Source organism: Natator depressus, chromosome 8, assembly GCF_965152275.1.
Source record: "Natator depressus isolate rNatDep1 chromosome 8, rNatDep2.hap1, whole genome shotgun sequence".
NCBI classification, from domain to species: Eukaryota; Metazoa; Chordata; order Testudines; family Cheloniidae; genus Natator; species Natator depressus.
In genome coordinates, this window is record NC_134241.1 from 65,983,616 (window position 1) to 65,999,219 (window position 15,604).

General features: G+C 40.1%; 1 protein-coding gene across 1 annotated transcript in view; it reads left to right on the top strand.

The window, feature by feature from the left end:
- VAV3 (vav guanine nucleotide exchange factor 3) overlaps positions 1-14,456 on the top strand; it is a 248,808-nt gene extending 234,352 nt beyond the window's left edge. The window contains exons 26-27 of the mRNA XM_074961222.1: positions 8,735-8,886; positions 11,474-14,456. Of these exons, the coding sequence (XP_074817323.1) occupies positions 8,735-8,886; positions 11,474-11,515 (194 nt within the window). The 3' untranslated portion in view covers positions 11,516-14,456. The remainder of the gene's footprint in view (positions 1-8,734; positions 8,887-11,473) is intronic.
- Positions 14,457-15,604: the final 1,148 nt, after the last annotated feature.

A 15,604-nucleotide genomic window follows, 5' to 3' on the forward strand; every position in this document is an offset into this window, starting at 1 on the left:
ATGTAAAACCTAATATTTTGCCACAACTCTGAGAACAAAATGCAGATTGTTTGATCCTGGATGACACTTTGGTTAATGGATTTGAAGGTTTTTATAAATCTGAATGAGCTTTTCCTTCTGGACACTCCAGACTTTAGTACTGGACTCAAATCGTGAGTCTGGTGTTCTCTTCAGGCTCAGCAGAATTTAGGTATTGTCTCTGACTTTGGGCCTCTAGGCACACACACCAGGTACAGACACCACGTCTGATACCCATCTTGGCAGGCCCTGAAAATAGCTCCAGCTGTCCCAAGCCTCGCCAGTGGCTGTTGCATGCTCTGAGTTCCACTGAAGCTGATTTACTGTTTCCCTTTTTGGGGACTTTGTGACAGTGTAAGCAAGTAACACATAGACTCTGCAAAGGAATTTCTAAATGAACATACCTTATTCTTAGACAGCACAACTGGTACAGTTGATGGAAAAACAACAAAACCTGCACACAAAACCCCATCTTACTTTCCTCACCACTCCCACAGTCCTTTGGGATTTGGTCAGTGACTTTTCAGGGGTCCAGTATTTTCCTCACCCTGTTCTCCCCTGCACAGCCTTGTCTGTCGCTCTCTCCCTTTCTACTGAATCGAGCCCTTTTTATGAAGTTGCAGTCCCCTTTATTAGGTGATCACTAGGAGCTGCTTCAAGTCCCTTTCTCGGGTGATCCGCTGCTTGATTACAAGGCCACCAGAGGAAAAGAGTTTCTCTGCTCCTCTCAGATATTGTTGGCAGATCATCTGCAACTGATGCTTTTTAGTTTTACAGCTGCCCTGTTAGTTTTCACCAAGTTGGCATTAGAATATCCTCATAGTTAGGGTATCTGAACCCTGCAATGTTTGATCTGCAAAGCAGTTAGAGAATTTTTATCTTGGAATTTTGTTAGCAAGGGTTACAACTTGGAAGCAAACCAGCCGCTGCAGATTTGTTGGACATTTGAGTTGAATTCACTTCATTCCCCAAGGGGAATCTTCACTCAGCCAGTTCCTCTCTGACCACCTCCTGTTCTGCTTTGAAGGCATCTCGTATAAGAAGGGATAGCTGTTGAGAGGGACCCTGAATGACAAACCGAAGGGAAGGAGGTTTGCCAGTTTTCCAGCTGGGTGCATTAACTGAGCCCATGGTCACCAGATTTTCACAAGTACAGGCTGCGGCAATTAAATATGTCAAGCTTCCAACTTCAATCTGAGATTGAGTGGAGGTTTGAGATGGACATTTTTCACTGCTCTGCTTATATGAATACCTGTTTGGATTTTTTTTTTTTTTTTGGTAATAAATACATCTTCCCTAATGATGCAATTCTCATTTTTTTTTGTCCTTTCATACCTTCATAGTATTTGGTATACATTGGGAAAAACTTCACAACATAAGCAGAGAGAAGTATTTCTGTCTTGGAGCATTTTTTAGAAATTTAGGAAGCTCTACTGCGGACATTGCAAAAGTCCATCAAGTACTAATGCCAAGTGTTTTGAGCTAATATGAAATCCAAAGGCAGCTTCAAATCACCTAATTGTCTAGGATGATAGGAAAAATGGTTTTAATGGTTTTATTTATTTCCCCTTTGAATATTAAATGGCTGTTAGGTTTTCCTGTAATTTTTTTATATGACTTGCAATACAATTTCCATATTATTTCTTAGAATGTCAGGCAAAGGGTGATTTGAAAGCTGGCCTGCTTGTGTCACAGTTCTCTCAATACTTACTTGTTAGACCTGAATTATCATTTTGTACCTAAAATTAAGTTGACTTTTCGCTTACTTCAGAAAATTGTCCAGTTGTTCTTTTTAATCTCCCAGCATCCCAGGACTTGTGTCCTCTTTTTAGATGTTCATTGCACACTTTCAGTAGGCATGAGGATACCTCATCAGCTATCAAATATGTCAAGACATCTAGATGTAATTTACTTTTTTCTTAAGAGGAATGTAAACAAAGATGGGTTTTGGTGCCACAGCATGTTCTTTGGTCCCAATTTTCATTTCAGACTGCTTCTGCATGCATAATGATTGCACCCACAAAAATGGGCACATACTCTTTTGCGGGTAGAAAACATACTATCACCCAAAGGAGAGCAATTGGGTGACCAGCAACCTGATTACTATAAATATATTGGAGATTTAATTAGTGTGTTTTTAACCCTTCGTTTACCTGAGGATACATTACATTTATCCATCAAAGAGGGGGCTAGCATACTGGCTGCACAAGTTTAAGTACCTGAGCCAAATTCCGCATTTTGTGTGTGCTCAGAACTTCCATTGAACTGAATGTGTGTAGTATATATGGATCCAAAACATCATTTAGTCCTTAGAGGATATGAAACGTGCACGTAATTCCCGTTGATGTTAACAGTTATCAGAGTAGAATGCTGTGATCCCTACATGCATGGTGTGAGGTCCAGTTTAACAAGGTACAGTCACTCCTCGCTTAACATTGTAGTTATGTTCCTGAAAAATGCGACTTTAAGCGAAATGTTGTTAAGCGAATCCAATTTCCCCATAAGAATTAATGTAAATTGGAGGGTTAGGTTCCAGAGAAATTTTTTTCACCAGATAAAAGACTAATATATATATAAAAAATATACACACATACACACAGTATAAGTTTTAAACAAACAAGTTAATACTTACACATCAATGATGATTGTGAAGCTTGGTTGAGGGGGTGGAGTTAGAGGGTGGAAGAGAGTGGGATATTTCCCAGGGAATGCCTTACTGCTAAATGATGAACTAGCACTCGGCTGAGCCCTCAAGGGTTAACACGTTGTTAATGTAGCCTCACACTCTACAAGGCAGCACAAATGGAAGGAGGGGAGACAGCATGGCAGAGAGACACACACCCTGTGTGTGAGAGAGAGAGAGATGCGCATTGACACTTTAATTACGGTGACCCCACTCTAAGTACATTTCCTTTTTAAGTAGATCAGCAAGTTGAGACAGCCGCTGCTGCCAGCAAGCTCCTCCGTCCTGAGCCTTGTCGTGTCCCCCCCCCCCCCCCCGCTCTATTGAGATGGGGTAAGCGGGGGACAGGAGCAGGGGGAAGGGGACACCCTGACATTAGCCCCCTTCTTTTCCTTTCCCCCTCTCCTCCCCCCCCCCCCCCCGCACAGCAAGCAGGAGGCTCCCAGGAAGCAGCTCCAAGGCAGAGGGCAGGAGCAGCACATGGCAGTGGGGGGAGGGACAGCTGAACTGCCTGCAATTGATGGGCAGCTGCCACACAGTGAGCTGCATGGAGCTGATAAGGGGGCTGCTGGTCCACCCTGGTTCCAAGCCCCCACCAGCTAGCTGCACGGGCTGCTCTTCCTGCAAGCAGTGGACAGAGCAGGCGGCTGCCAAACAATGTTATAAGGGAGCATTGCGCAACTTTAAAGGAGCGTGTTCTCTAATTGATTAGCAGCGTAACAACGTTAACTGGGATGACTTTAAGTGAGGAGTTACTGTACTTAAGAACAGGCCTAAGTTAAGCATGGGACTAGTCCTGTGGATACCAATGGCACTACTTATGTACTTGAACTTAGACACATGTTTAAGAATTTGGTTGAGTCAGGGCCAAAAGGATTTTAAAATGTATTAAGAAAAGAAACAGCTTTATTTGTAAGAAAAAACAATTTAAAATTCTTTTCTGCCAAACCCAAAATGGATTTTTTTTAAATTTTTTGTTTTTGAAAAATGTAATTTGAGAAAAATTAAATCATAGATCTACATTTTCCACTTCTCACAGTCAATTTCCTTCCAGACTTCCTCAGTGAGGAACCGTAGTTTCCTTATTACCAATGACTTACATAATAGAAATACTAATATTTAAATATTTTGCTGATATTTCAACATTCTTTTGCTTCTCTCTTTTTCTCTTTCTTTCTCTAAGCCCCCTCTTTGTTCTGTGGGTTTTCTTTTGTAACTCCTCCAGACTACAGCTTTGTTCCCCCTTCCTCCACTCCTTTCTGGTCAGGTACTGCTTACCGCTTTTATATTTCTTCTAAATTTGCTTCTGTTTGCAAATTCTTTCTATGTGCAGCCAACTAGGGAAGGGACGAATCTACTTTTTCATTTCTTGACTAAACGCAGAATAGCAGCTAATGCTATATACTGAAGACTGACTCCAAATCTCAGTAACTGGTTAACATGATAAGCTATAAAGACAAGGTAATCAGAGGGTAGAAAATTTTTATTCTTGCAGTCCAATAAAATCAAACTCTTGCAAAATCAACTTTTAAAAGTATACATTCCTATAAGCAGAATTTGAATAGCCGCAGCAGATCTCAAATGGCCACTAGTTCACCATTCAATAGTAGAATCCTATAGCAAGTATTATATTTTTAATTGATGTATTCATACAAATATGCATACCTGAAAATTGCACTGTTCATGAATGAATCAAGTATTCGTCCCATCTCTATAGCAAACCATATTGTGGCAGCATCGTAAAATGCCGTTGCTAGAGAGTTCTGTTGTAGCAAATGTTAGATTTTGCACTACCATTGTTTCAGTTAATTTCACTCATCTGCTTTTCAAATGTAATCACGTTTTCTTTATTCTCTTTTAACCTTCTCTTGCTTTGAAAATATAAAAAGATTTTGAAGTAACAGACTGTATAAAAAGATTGAAATGTACAGCCATGCTAATTTCAATTCCAATCACATTATGGCAAACTTGCACTCCATTAATAAACACCAGTAAGTAAGGATGCTGTTGTGACTTTTAAGCCACAGTTATGGTGGGGCTGCACCACTTTGGCAGTAGCCCCAGTAATTTTGCCTGTGGCAGGCAAAAAGTCTCTGAGAACCCTGAAGGCGCATACACAACAACTGCTACACCCTCTAAAAGAGTGCAGCATTTGTTCTCCTTATGCTGGTTCACTTCCACTTATAGAGGGTGGATTGTCTGGCCTAGCTAGCACAAGGTTTTGGAATTGAGGTTGGCCCCTGGCACCCTCTTCTACCCTTGTGCATAGCACTAGTCCCAACAGAGCCCTTTATGTTGGTAATTAGTAAGAATTAACTGCACTCTGTCTCCTCCACAAAAAGAAATCCTGACGATATCTGATGTAAAGCATGTCTTTGTAACAATTACACAACAGTAAAGGGGAGTCAGGTAGTGATAGGTAATTTAATCATGTCTGCTTGGATGGCATTTCATATTCTGGCAGATACTGTGTGTGACTTTTTGCGTTCTTTATAAAATCATCTCTTTTTAAGACACCAAAAGAGTCTTCATTAAATTCACAACTAAATGATAATATAAATGGAAAATATGATCACTAAATATTATAGGTGGGGTTTCCAAAAGCACCTTCAATGTTGGCTTATCTCTGCTCCCACTGGAAGTCAGTGGTAAAATTTTCATTGATGCCAGTGGGAGAAGAATTAAGCCAGCAATTTGTGAGCACTTTTTTGAAATTCCTCTCCATGCTTGCAAACTGGCAAGAACTGATGTACAGTTTTGTAAAATTAAGCAAACGCACATTGCTTCAAGACACACAGAACCCACTAGCCAAAAATGACTCTTGTGGGGATAAAGCCACAAGTTAAGAGAAATACATAGTGTGAGATCAAACTGGTTACAGGTTACATTAATGAGAAATTGACCCGAATAGAAGCAAGGCAGAAATCTGACACAGACCAAAGTGTCCTAGTTCTCTGGGACTACAAGCATTAGTGAGTCCTCTCAGGGGATGTCTATAGTGCAACTAAATACCCGTGGCTGACTTGTGTCAGCTGACTAGAGCTTGCGAGGCTGTAAAATTGTACTGTAGACATTCAAGCTCAGGCTGGAGTGCAGGCTCTGGGAGCCTCCTAACTTGCAGGGTCCTAGAGCTCGGGCTCCAGCCTGAGCCCAACGTCTACACTGCAACTAAACAGCTCCTTAGCCCGAACCCAGCGAGTCTGAGTCAGCTGGTATGGGACAGCTGCAAGTTTTTAATTGCACTGTAGACATAGCCTCCTCCTTCTTTAAAATCTCCCCTGCTGCTTGTTTCAATTCTTTCTTTTCTTGTTTCTCTGATCCTCTCTCCCCTATCTCCAGATTCTTTCCTTCTCCTCTTACTTCTTTCTCACTTTCCCCGTGCTCCTCACTTTGAAAGGGGTTTGAAATATTCCCCTCCTTTCCTCCGATTCTGCCCCCTTTCCCTCCCATTTCCCCCAGTATTTTACTGCCCATTATTCCCTGCATTTCTCCTCTCCTTAGTTCTTTTCCTCGCTCAGTTCCCCTTGTTTTCTTCTTTCTTACCTACTTCCTTTTGTTCCTCCCCCACATCTCCCCCTATGTACCTTGTTCCCTTGACCTCTTATCCTCTTTCTAGAGTCCAGAGTGGCTCTCTGCTTCCCCTTCCCCTCCCCACAACCATTTACTGGTCCTTATAACCTCCAAATCAATTATCCCCTTCCCCCAATAGTTACTGCTATTGTCACCCACCAAGATACTGACCCCCAAATCAATAAGTGCTGCTAGTGCCCTCTTCCCCCCCAAAATGTCAATTACTGCCTCTGCTGCACCCCTTCTCCTGCAAAATCAGTTCCCAACCCCTTCTCCCCAAAATCAGTTCCTGCCCCATCACCACTGATTCTTGCTGCCCAGTACGGTATTTGGCATTGTATTGATGTAAATTGGCAAATAGTCATGGTATTTGACTTGCTAGAGTGTAAGTAGTGTATTTTTTATGATAATATACTGTGCATGATTGTCTATATTCTTCAGCATCTTCATATTGTGCACATGAACAATATATAAATCTGCTGATTCTCTTCTATAGAACGTATTTATATCCTATAGGCATATGCTAAATACTAACGCTGAGTGTAAAGTTGTAGTGCACTATGGTGATGTGGAAAAATATGGTCATAATTCATTTTCAGACATACGATTTAACTTTAGGTATTTCAGTTTTAATCATTGATGCGTGCCCAGTTTTAATTATTTGAATGCACGGTATCTATTATGCAAAAGCTGCTGTTCATATGAGGTCACAATAAATATCAAATAAAAGTATATGCAGCAAGGCTATCACTTAAGTGGTTGATTTTGTCCTGGCTGTTTAGATTTTCTAGTTTATATGCCATGTTTCGTATTTCCCTGATTTTAAATCAAAGAAGGCAGCTTGCTCTGATTCTTTACTGTTAAATTTCGATTACATTTTCAAAACTAGAATGTTAGTAGCAATTCCTAAAACTCTTTGGGAAACTCTAGTAACAGTGTGCTTGCTCTCTTGTTCTCTGAATTATGACAAAGAGAATGGTTTTGATGATTCCTCCAACTCACTGTTGTTGGCCATGCTCCAAATACACCCAGGATTTTTTCAATAGGGATTTTAGTGTGTCCATCTCCCTAGCTCCCTATGTAAGGTGCTAGTCAGAACTAATGGTAGTCCATTTCTGTCTACAGCAGCTGTTTACTCATGGAACCAGTTGCAAAGGGAGATTGCCTCTATTGAAAAACACTGTTTGGATGCCTTTTTGCATACCGTAGGCTTCCACCTTTGCCAGTTGCTGGTCTAACCTCTGAAGCTAATGTATTAGCTAGTGTATATTTTTTCTATTATACCCAATTATAGGTCTCACCCTGCAAGGTGCTGAGAACTTTTACCTCCCAATGAGAAATGACAGTCCACAGCAGCTTACATGATTGGATTCTATAAGACTTCATAAAAAGATTATTAGTTTGCTACAATTAAAGCCATTTTTGAATTGTACATATTAGAGACATGCAGCTTTTGCACTTGTATCATTCAGAAATGTTTGAAGTCATTTTTATATCTGTTTAAAAGATTTAGGCCCCAGTTCAGCAAGGTATTTTAAGTCGGTGCATCACTGTAAACCTTTAAGAGTTGATTTTGTTGGGACCTCTCACATGCTTAGATTTATGCTAATACTTAAGTTCTTTGCTGGATCAGGGCATTTTCGCTTTGTGGTGAAATTTTGTGAGCCAGGTTAAACTGATCATTTTTGATGTTTGATTTTCAGTGTACTCCCCAGAAAAATGGTGGTTTACATGATCCAGTGGCCATACAACAGATAACCCAAACTGTAGAAATGTGTTTCTTTTTTGCTGTTAGTTGGAAGGAGTTGGTCTACAGCAGCGGTTCTCAAACTGTGGATCAGGACTCCAAAGTGGGTCACGACCCCATTTTAGTGGAGTCACCAGGGCTGGCTTAGACTTGCCCAAACTGTAGAAATGCATTTCCTTTTTGCTGTTAGTTGGAAGGAGTTAGTCTACAGACTTATATGGATAGTATTTAACGTGGATTGCTTCTCTGAAGGAATAGCACCATAATCTATGTATTTTGCCTCATTAGGGGGTTTAAAGTTAAATCAACAATAAATGCTAATAATCTGTTTGGAAACAAACTAGTGACCTGAAAAATATGTTGATGTAAGTACTTTGCAGCAAGTTTTATTATAAACTACAAAAGTGTAATAAATTTTACAGTATTTTTGAATCCTTGAGAAAAATTTTGCCTTAGTGGCATTTACATTCAAGCTCATGTAATGTTTTTTCTATTTCCCTCCCTCCTCCGCACATAAAATCCTCCAACCTTGTGTTGAATTAACCTTTAAAGAAGGCTTCTTGATCTCTTTGGGTGGTTACTTTCACATTTACATAAAATTGTTGCCAATTTATTTTGTAATGGAATCATTGCTATACATTTTACAGTATTGACTTAATTGATTAGTCTGTGACTAACAGATCATAACAACATTGATTTCTTGTGTTCAATTTCAGTGCTAAGTCCAAAAGCAATAGGCATAGCCATTGCCCGGTATGACTTCTGTGCAAGAGACATGAGAGAACTGTCCTTACTGAAAGGTGATGTGGTGAAAATTTACACAAAGATGAGTGCCAATGGCTGGTGGAGAGGTGAAGTAAATGGAAGGGTAGGTTTTTCTTTTATTTGGTATCATTTTGTACTTATCTCGCTGATAAGGCTTTTAAATGGAGTCTTCAGACATCATAAACCTGTTTCACATATTTTCTCTCACAGCATATCTGACACATCATCAGCTCTGTTTCAGGTGATCCAGACAGTATGCTTGATCAACTTTCCCAGAGTCTAAATGAACTAGGGTCATGGATGAGCACTAACTGGCTGATGTCCAGCGGGGATAAGACTGTTTGGTGGGGGAAATAGCAGAGGTTATAACCCTTAGCAGCAAAACATCAGGGTCTTGTTGGATCCCTGGTTGCTTCTTGGTGTCCAGCTAGCAGCAAAGGCCAGGAGTGCATTTTATGATCTTTCCTTTTGGATGTGCATTTCATTACTGCCTTCTATACCTTTGTCAGCATAAGACTGGATTGCTGCAACAGGATTTATATGAGGCTACACCTGAAGAGCACTCAGAAACTTCAGCTAGTACAAAATGTGGCAAGAGGCTTATGTAGCAGTGATTGTTACAGGGAGCATGTTACATCTGTGCTCGGAGATTTGTGCAGGTTGCTGGTAGTTCCCAGGTACAATTCAAAGTGCTAGTTTTGTCATAGAAGCCCTAAATGGTTTCCATTGCTACGTTAAGTGCTACCACTCTGCTCATGTAATACCTCTGCAGTGGAGATAAATTGAGGCACTGAAAGTTCTGGTTTAAATGGGAAGAGATTAGTGGCAGCGCCAGGGCCTGCTGTAAAGGGCCTGTTTCTCCAGCTTTGGGTAAGGGAGGGTGGATGTGGGTTGGGATGGTGGGTGTGAGTGAAAGTCCTGTGCAATAGGATGGGGAGAAGTCTGGATTTTGTGTTTTACATTATTTGAAGGGGTTTTTATTTTGTACATGTGCCTAGAGCATGAGAGAGTCACATTTTAAAAAAGAAATAATCATATAGACTGGAAGCAATATAGAAACCTAAACTATTTTTGATGGCCCTGTGTGAAATAAATTGATGCTCTCGTTCCAGTGTTAATGGACAGACAGGCGCATACTAAAGAAAAACATTAGGAATGGGCATTCTGTTTGACAGTCTCAGCAAGATGGGCTTTGGGACTTAAGTTCTCTTCTTTCTCTAGAGATAGTTCATCCAGAACAGGGTACATTGGCAGGGCAGCATGAAGTGTTGCACTCTGTTATAGATATAGGACTTCACTCTCCAAAGTTAATATGAGGCTACACCTGAAGAGCACTCAGAAACTTCAGCTAGTACAAAATGTGGCAAGAGGCTTATGTAGCAGTGATTGTTACAGGGAGCATGTTACATCTGTGCTCGGAGATTTGTGCAGGTTGCTGGTAGGTCCCAGGTACAATTCAAAGTGCTAGTTTTGTCATAGAAGCCCTAAATGGTTTCCATTGCTACGTTAAGTGCTACCACTCTGCTCATGTAATACCTCTGCAGTGGAGATAAATTGAGGCACTGAAAGTTCTGGTTTAAATGGGAAGAGATTAGTGGCAGCGCCAGGGCCTGCTGTAAAGGGCCTGTTTCTCCAGCTTTGGGTAAGGGAGGGTGGATGTGGGTTGGGATGGTGGGTGTGAGTGAAAGTCCTGTGCAATAGGATGGGGAGAAGTCTGGATTTTGTGTTTTACATTATTTGAAGGGGTTTTTATTTTGTACATGTGCCTAGAGCATGAGAGAGTCACATTTTAAAAAAGAAATAATCATATAGACTGGAAGCAATATAGAAACCTAAACTATTTTTGATGGCCCTGTGTGAAATAAATTGATGCTCTCGTTCCAGTGTTAATGGACAGACAGGCGCATACTAAAGAAAAACATTAGGAATGGGCATTCTGTTTGACAGTCTCAGCAAGATGGGCTTTGGGACTTAAGTTCTCTTCTTTCTCTAGAGATAGTTCATCCAGAACAGGGTACATTGGCAGGGCAGCATGAAGTGTTGCACTCTGTTATAGATATAGGACTTCACTCTCCAAAGTTAATGGTGTGGTTTCTTTCAAGAGCAATACAATAACTTGTAACAATGCAGTATAAATGAAAAATTTCGGGCTCTGCCCTGCAATTCTTTCTCATTTAAAACGACTCCTGACTACATTGAGACTTGAGTGCATGTAAGCACAACAAAATCAGTTCCTATTTAATTTATGTGAATAATGGTAATGGGGACTTGCGAGCCTGATGGTAGCTTTGAAGAATACTTAGATGTCCGTCACCTCCAAAATGGGGAAATAGCAGCTGCCTGGCTCTAGTAAAACTCCTTGTTTCTGCTCTTACTCTTCTTCTTCCATGTTTTAGTGCTTTGGGGCACAGTCACAGCTAGTGGTTTAGTTCTGATCTTCCAAAAAAAGGTTTTAAAGTCCAGTGCTGCAATCTCCAAATCATGGGGTCAATAATTTGCATCACTTGGTTGAGAGGCGTTACTCTAACTAAGTGCTGTGGTGGCACAATCAAGTTTATCTTTATAATTTTGTGTCCCCTTGTTTACTAAACAGAACCATTACAGTTTTTGCCTAGGCAGGCCTGTAAAAGAATTGTCCTGTGTCATTAGCATCTTATGTATTATTTTTATTCTGCTTTTGCCTTCTTTAGGTGGGCTGGTTTCCATCAACCTATGTTGAAGAAGATGAATGAATTGAACACTTACTTTGCACTGTTGACCAGAAATTTCAGGGACTGTGGAATACAACAATCTGCAAAGCATTATTAGTCTTGTTAAGTATTTCAAAAGCAGCGTTTTCTGTCTGTCCAAACCCTCCAGTCTTATTGCTGGAATTTCTACAGAAGTTTGTGCTGACAGATTAATGGTTTGCCCAGAGCTATGCAAGAAACAACCTGCCAGTTTGCCATCATCAGGGACCAGTATAAAGCCCAACCCTCAGCTTTCCAGAAGATCCTTGCAAAACAGATTTCTTTATGCTGCTTTTCATTTCACCCTGTGGTACACAGCGAATGCTACTACCTATTGGTAAATGTTTAATAAATCTTTTTTTCTAGTAGCTAACATCTGTGATGTAGAAGGAGGCGATGAAGGCTTATTAATCCTTATCACTGCATACAGAAAAAGGAAAGTTCAGTCATGCCAGTCAATATTAGCTGTCTTGAAACATCAAGCAATGTTATTTATCACATAACAAACAGTTGTGCACTCATCAAACCATTCTGAGAAAAATAGAAATGTAGTAAATATTTATAGCCTTCTCTTCCAAGGTACATGTGTGGGATGATTACAACTGACTTGAAGTCCTGCCTAAATTTTCAAACAACTTGTTTGACAGCAGTTTTAAAAAGGGTAGTGTTACTTCGTGTGGTTCTGCTAGAAAAAACGACTACAAATGGGATTGTGGTGTTCTCTTTTTGTTTTGTTATGCGCTTCAAAGTGAATTTTACTCAGTTTACAAATAAGCAGCTAACTATGTAAACACACCCAGGAATCTTAAAGACAAAATGTGTTCTTTATAGCTCATGTATCATCAGTAGTTTAAACATTTTGTAGGTCATATTCTGCCTATAATATGGCAGATTTGGCTTTGCAGTAGGAATTTAGTTAACAGTTCCTTTCCTGAGTGAGCACAAAAAGGAATCCCACTCTCTGTCCCATAAGTGTATTGACTCTGCAGGGCTGAAAGAATTAAATAGTAATAAAAATGTATTTTTGGAGCAAAGCAAGGAGATTTCACCCTAAATACACACAGGAACAGATCTGCTGGGAAAGAAGGTATCATTTTTAAGGGTAGTACTGCACTTTGTATCTTAAACTACTGGCACTTTTGTATTTTGCCTTTAGAAGCTTTCTACATCAGGTCTCCATGAAGGGCTTTTTCTCTTTCCCACGCTAGCAAATGGGAGCACGTATCATCCAGTGTATACCTTCTTGGTCATCGGGGCATGGTAAACGAACATCTTACAGATTTTTTTTTTTTCCTGTTGCCTGCCTTTCTGTTTTTCTGGAATCTAACCCTGATTGTTACTTCTCTCCCAGAGTGGCAGTGAAATTATGGCAATGCAGTGGTGTGGACTGTTCCTTCCACAATGTAATGCATAAGTGTCGATTATCCTAAGAAAAAGAGCCCCCAAGTTTGCATGAAAGCCTGTAACCTTGGTGTCAGGTATGAGCAAGATCCAGAATTTTAATAAAGTTTGAAAGTTCTGGTTCATAGAAGAAAAAGTTGAAACAAGTGTTAGTGGTGATGTTGTACAGGTGTGAATATACAATTGTTAATATTTAGCTAATCTCTTACCTGTAAAATTTGGGCTAAACAAAATGTTCCTACATACATAAAATTCTGAACTGTATTTTTCCTGTGTGTGACACTCTCCTCCTTCCAGTACAAAACACACAGGAGGATCCATTCCACAATGTGCACACAGACCAGCAATACAGCCCCTTTGCAACTGCTATCCATCCTATAGACTGAATGATATCCAATGATCCTCCACAGAATGAGCACATACCCCAACTCCCTCCCTTGGGCTGCTCTCCCCCGCCCCCGTGATCCCCACTTTTATGCTGGCCTATTTGTGGCCAGCACAGACATCCCATTCACATTGTGGGGGGTTGCAGAGACACACACATACCTGTGCAGCCATTCCTCACACACACACACTGCATCCTGCAGGCAGCCCCTTTGCAGGGCCAAGTGGTGCAGCGAGCCTCTCGGAAATTCTCTGCATATGGGTGAATTTTAAGCTTAGGGTTAGGGATGAATCTCTGCCAAAGTAGCATAGTTTCAGGGAGTTTACCTCAAAATTATGTAACTGTGATTGAGTTGAATACATTTATTTGATGGAACTGATTTAGAGCATTTGTAAATGATTCCTAAAAGATATTTTATAAAGTGATCTGTACAGCAGTTTAGACCTTGGTATGTTGTCTGGTTATATTTTGCCATGCAATAGTATTATGTGTTGTGGGCCTGATCCTGTTGTCCTTAAATGGACCACACTGGTTCTTTGGCAGCTTTGCCTGCTTTAGGGGTAAAGGAATAGGCTCTAGCTCTGTGAAATGTTTTGTGCTTAGCTATTAGCATATAGTTCTTGTATGAGGAGAAGCAGTTTAATTCAATACAAATTAAGAAACACATCTGTTATGTTCAGTAACCTAGGGTTTTTTAAACATTATTTTGATAAGTCACCTTGTTACCCTAAATTGGTTGTGTGCTTTTTAGCAACTCAGGGGTCCAGCAATTTACCTTGGAGAAGAATTAAAGTAATATCTTAACACTTTTTCATAGTATTCATACTGTACATCTTGGTTGTCTCTGTTTAATGCCCTGTACTGAATGAGTTAAACGCTGCATCTTAAACTATATTTCTAATACCAAAGACTTATGTAACAATTCCAGAGCCACTGCTTCTCAATGTGCTTTCTTTTGCCTGTATGGAGACCTTGCTGTCATGCAGTGACTTAGTACAGTACTTTAATTTGTAATATTTTGTACATATGTGAATATAATAAACTGGTTAATTTCTTGTTTAAATTCATGTGTCAGAATTCATACTTGGTAGTGTAAAGGCATGGTCTGGCTCCTGTGTGGCTTTTTAAATAATTTGCTGTTACTAGCAGGAATTGTTAATGGTCTGTTTATCAAACCCATACTTGTATAAACCTTGTTTATATGTAAGATTGTGTTGTCATTGTATATAGGTCAGTATATCCTTCCTTCCTTTGAGGATTTCTTCTTAGACTAATGTCCCTTGTGCTATATCCGGAATAGCTTTGTATATGTATGGATGGATACTCAGAATCAGCTATATATATTGTTGTTAATTGTTTATTTGTATGTTTTCCTCTATCAAAACCTGCACTTATAATTTCTTGCCTGACATATCCTTTTAAGAGAGATTCCTCTTGTCCATCTTGTTGTATAGATGTGCCCATCCCCATCTCTTCGTTCTGCATTCCCTCAGTGCTTAGGCACACATGCACACATTCATTCAAGTTGACTTGAGATCAAGTCTGAAAATATGCTGTGTGCATAATTTCTTGGGCTGCTAAATTATCTTTTTATAATGTACCCTGTTCACATAAAGTTTTGAAAATATAGCCCTTTATTTACAAACAGAATAATTTCTGTGCCGATTTATTAATTTAGCCAGTTCAGTGGTAACACAATTCAAACATGGCTTTACCGTGTCACTGCTGCTTTTCAGTAACAAAGCGTTTCTTTGTGGAGCCACTTTTATGATAATCATTAAACTTAATGAGGCATTTACACATCTCTACACATGGAAGGCATAATTTTCCTGTCATACCTAACTTGAAAGACACAGAATGCATTTCAATTAAATTCTGTTCTTAACATCTCTTTCTCTCTCTCTCTCACACACACAGACAAATATGTATATAAATGCACGTCCCTTTCACTTATATGAGAGAGAAGAAAGTTATGCCCTCTGTTGAGTGAGAAATTAAGAGAAACTGTTGTAATTGATCTGTAGGGGCTGTTCATGGTGGGGTTCTGAATGCCACAGTTTGCTTTGTAGGAATTAAAACTGAACCAGCCACTGAAGGTTGATTTGGAGGTTTGAGTTCGACCAATTCCTTCCTCAACATGGAAAATCACCCCCACTAAGACCACTCCTTCCTATACCCCAAAGCAAGCTCTAATTCTCCTCCAAAGGTAAGGTGAGGTGGGGTTCCCAGGGCTTGTTCAGGATATGGGGGTGGGAGAGAGGCATGCCACCTGGAGGGGAGGTTGCTGGCTTAACATTGTGGGCTTT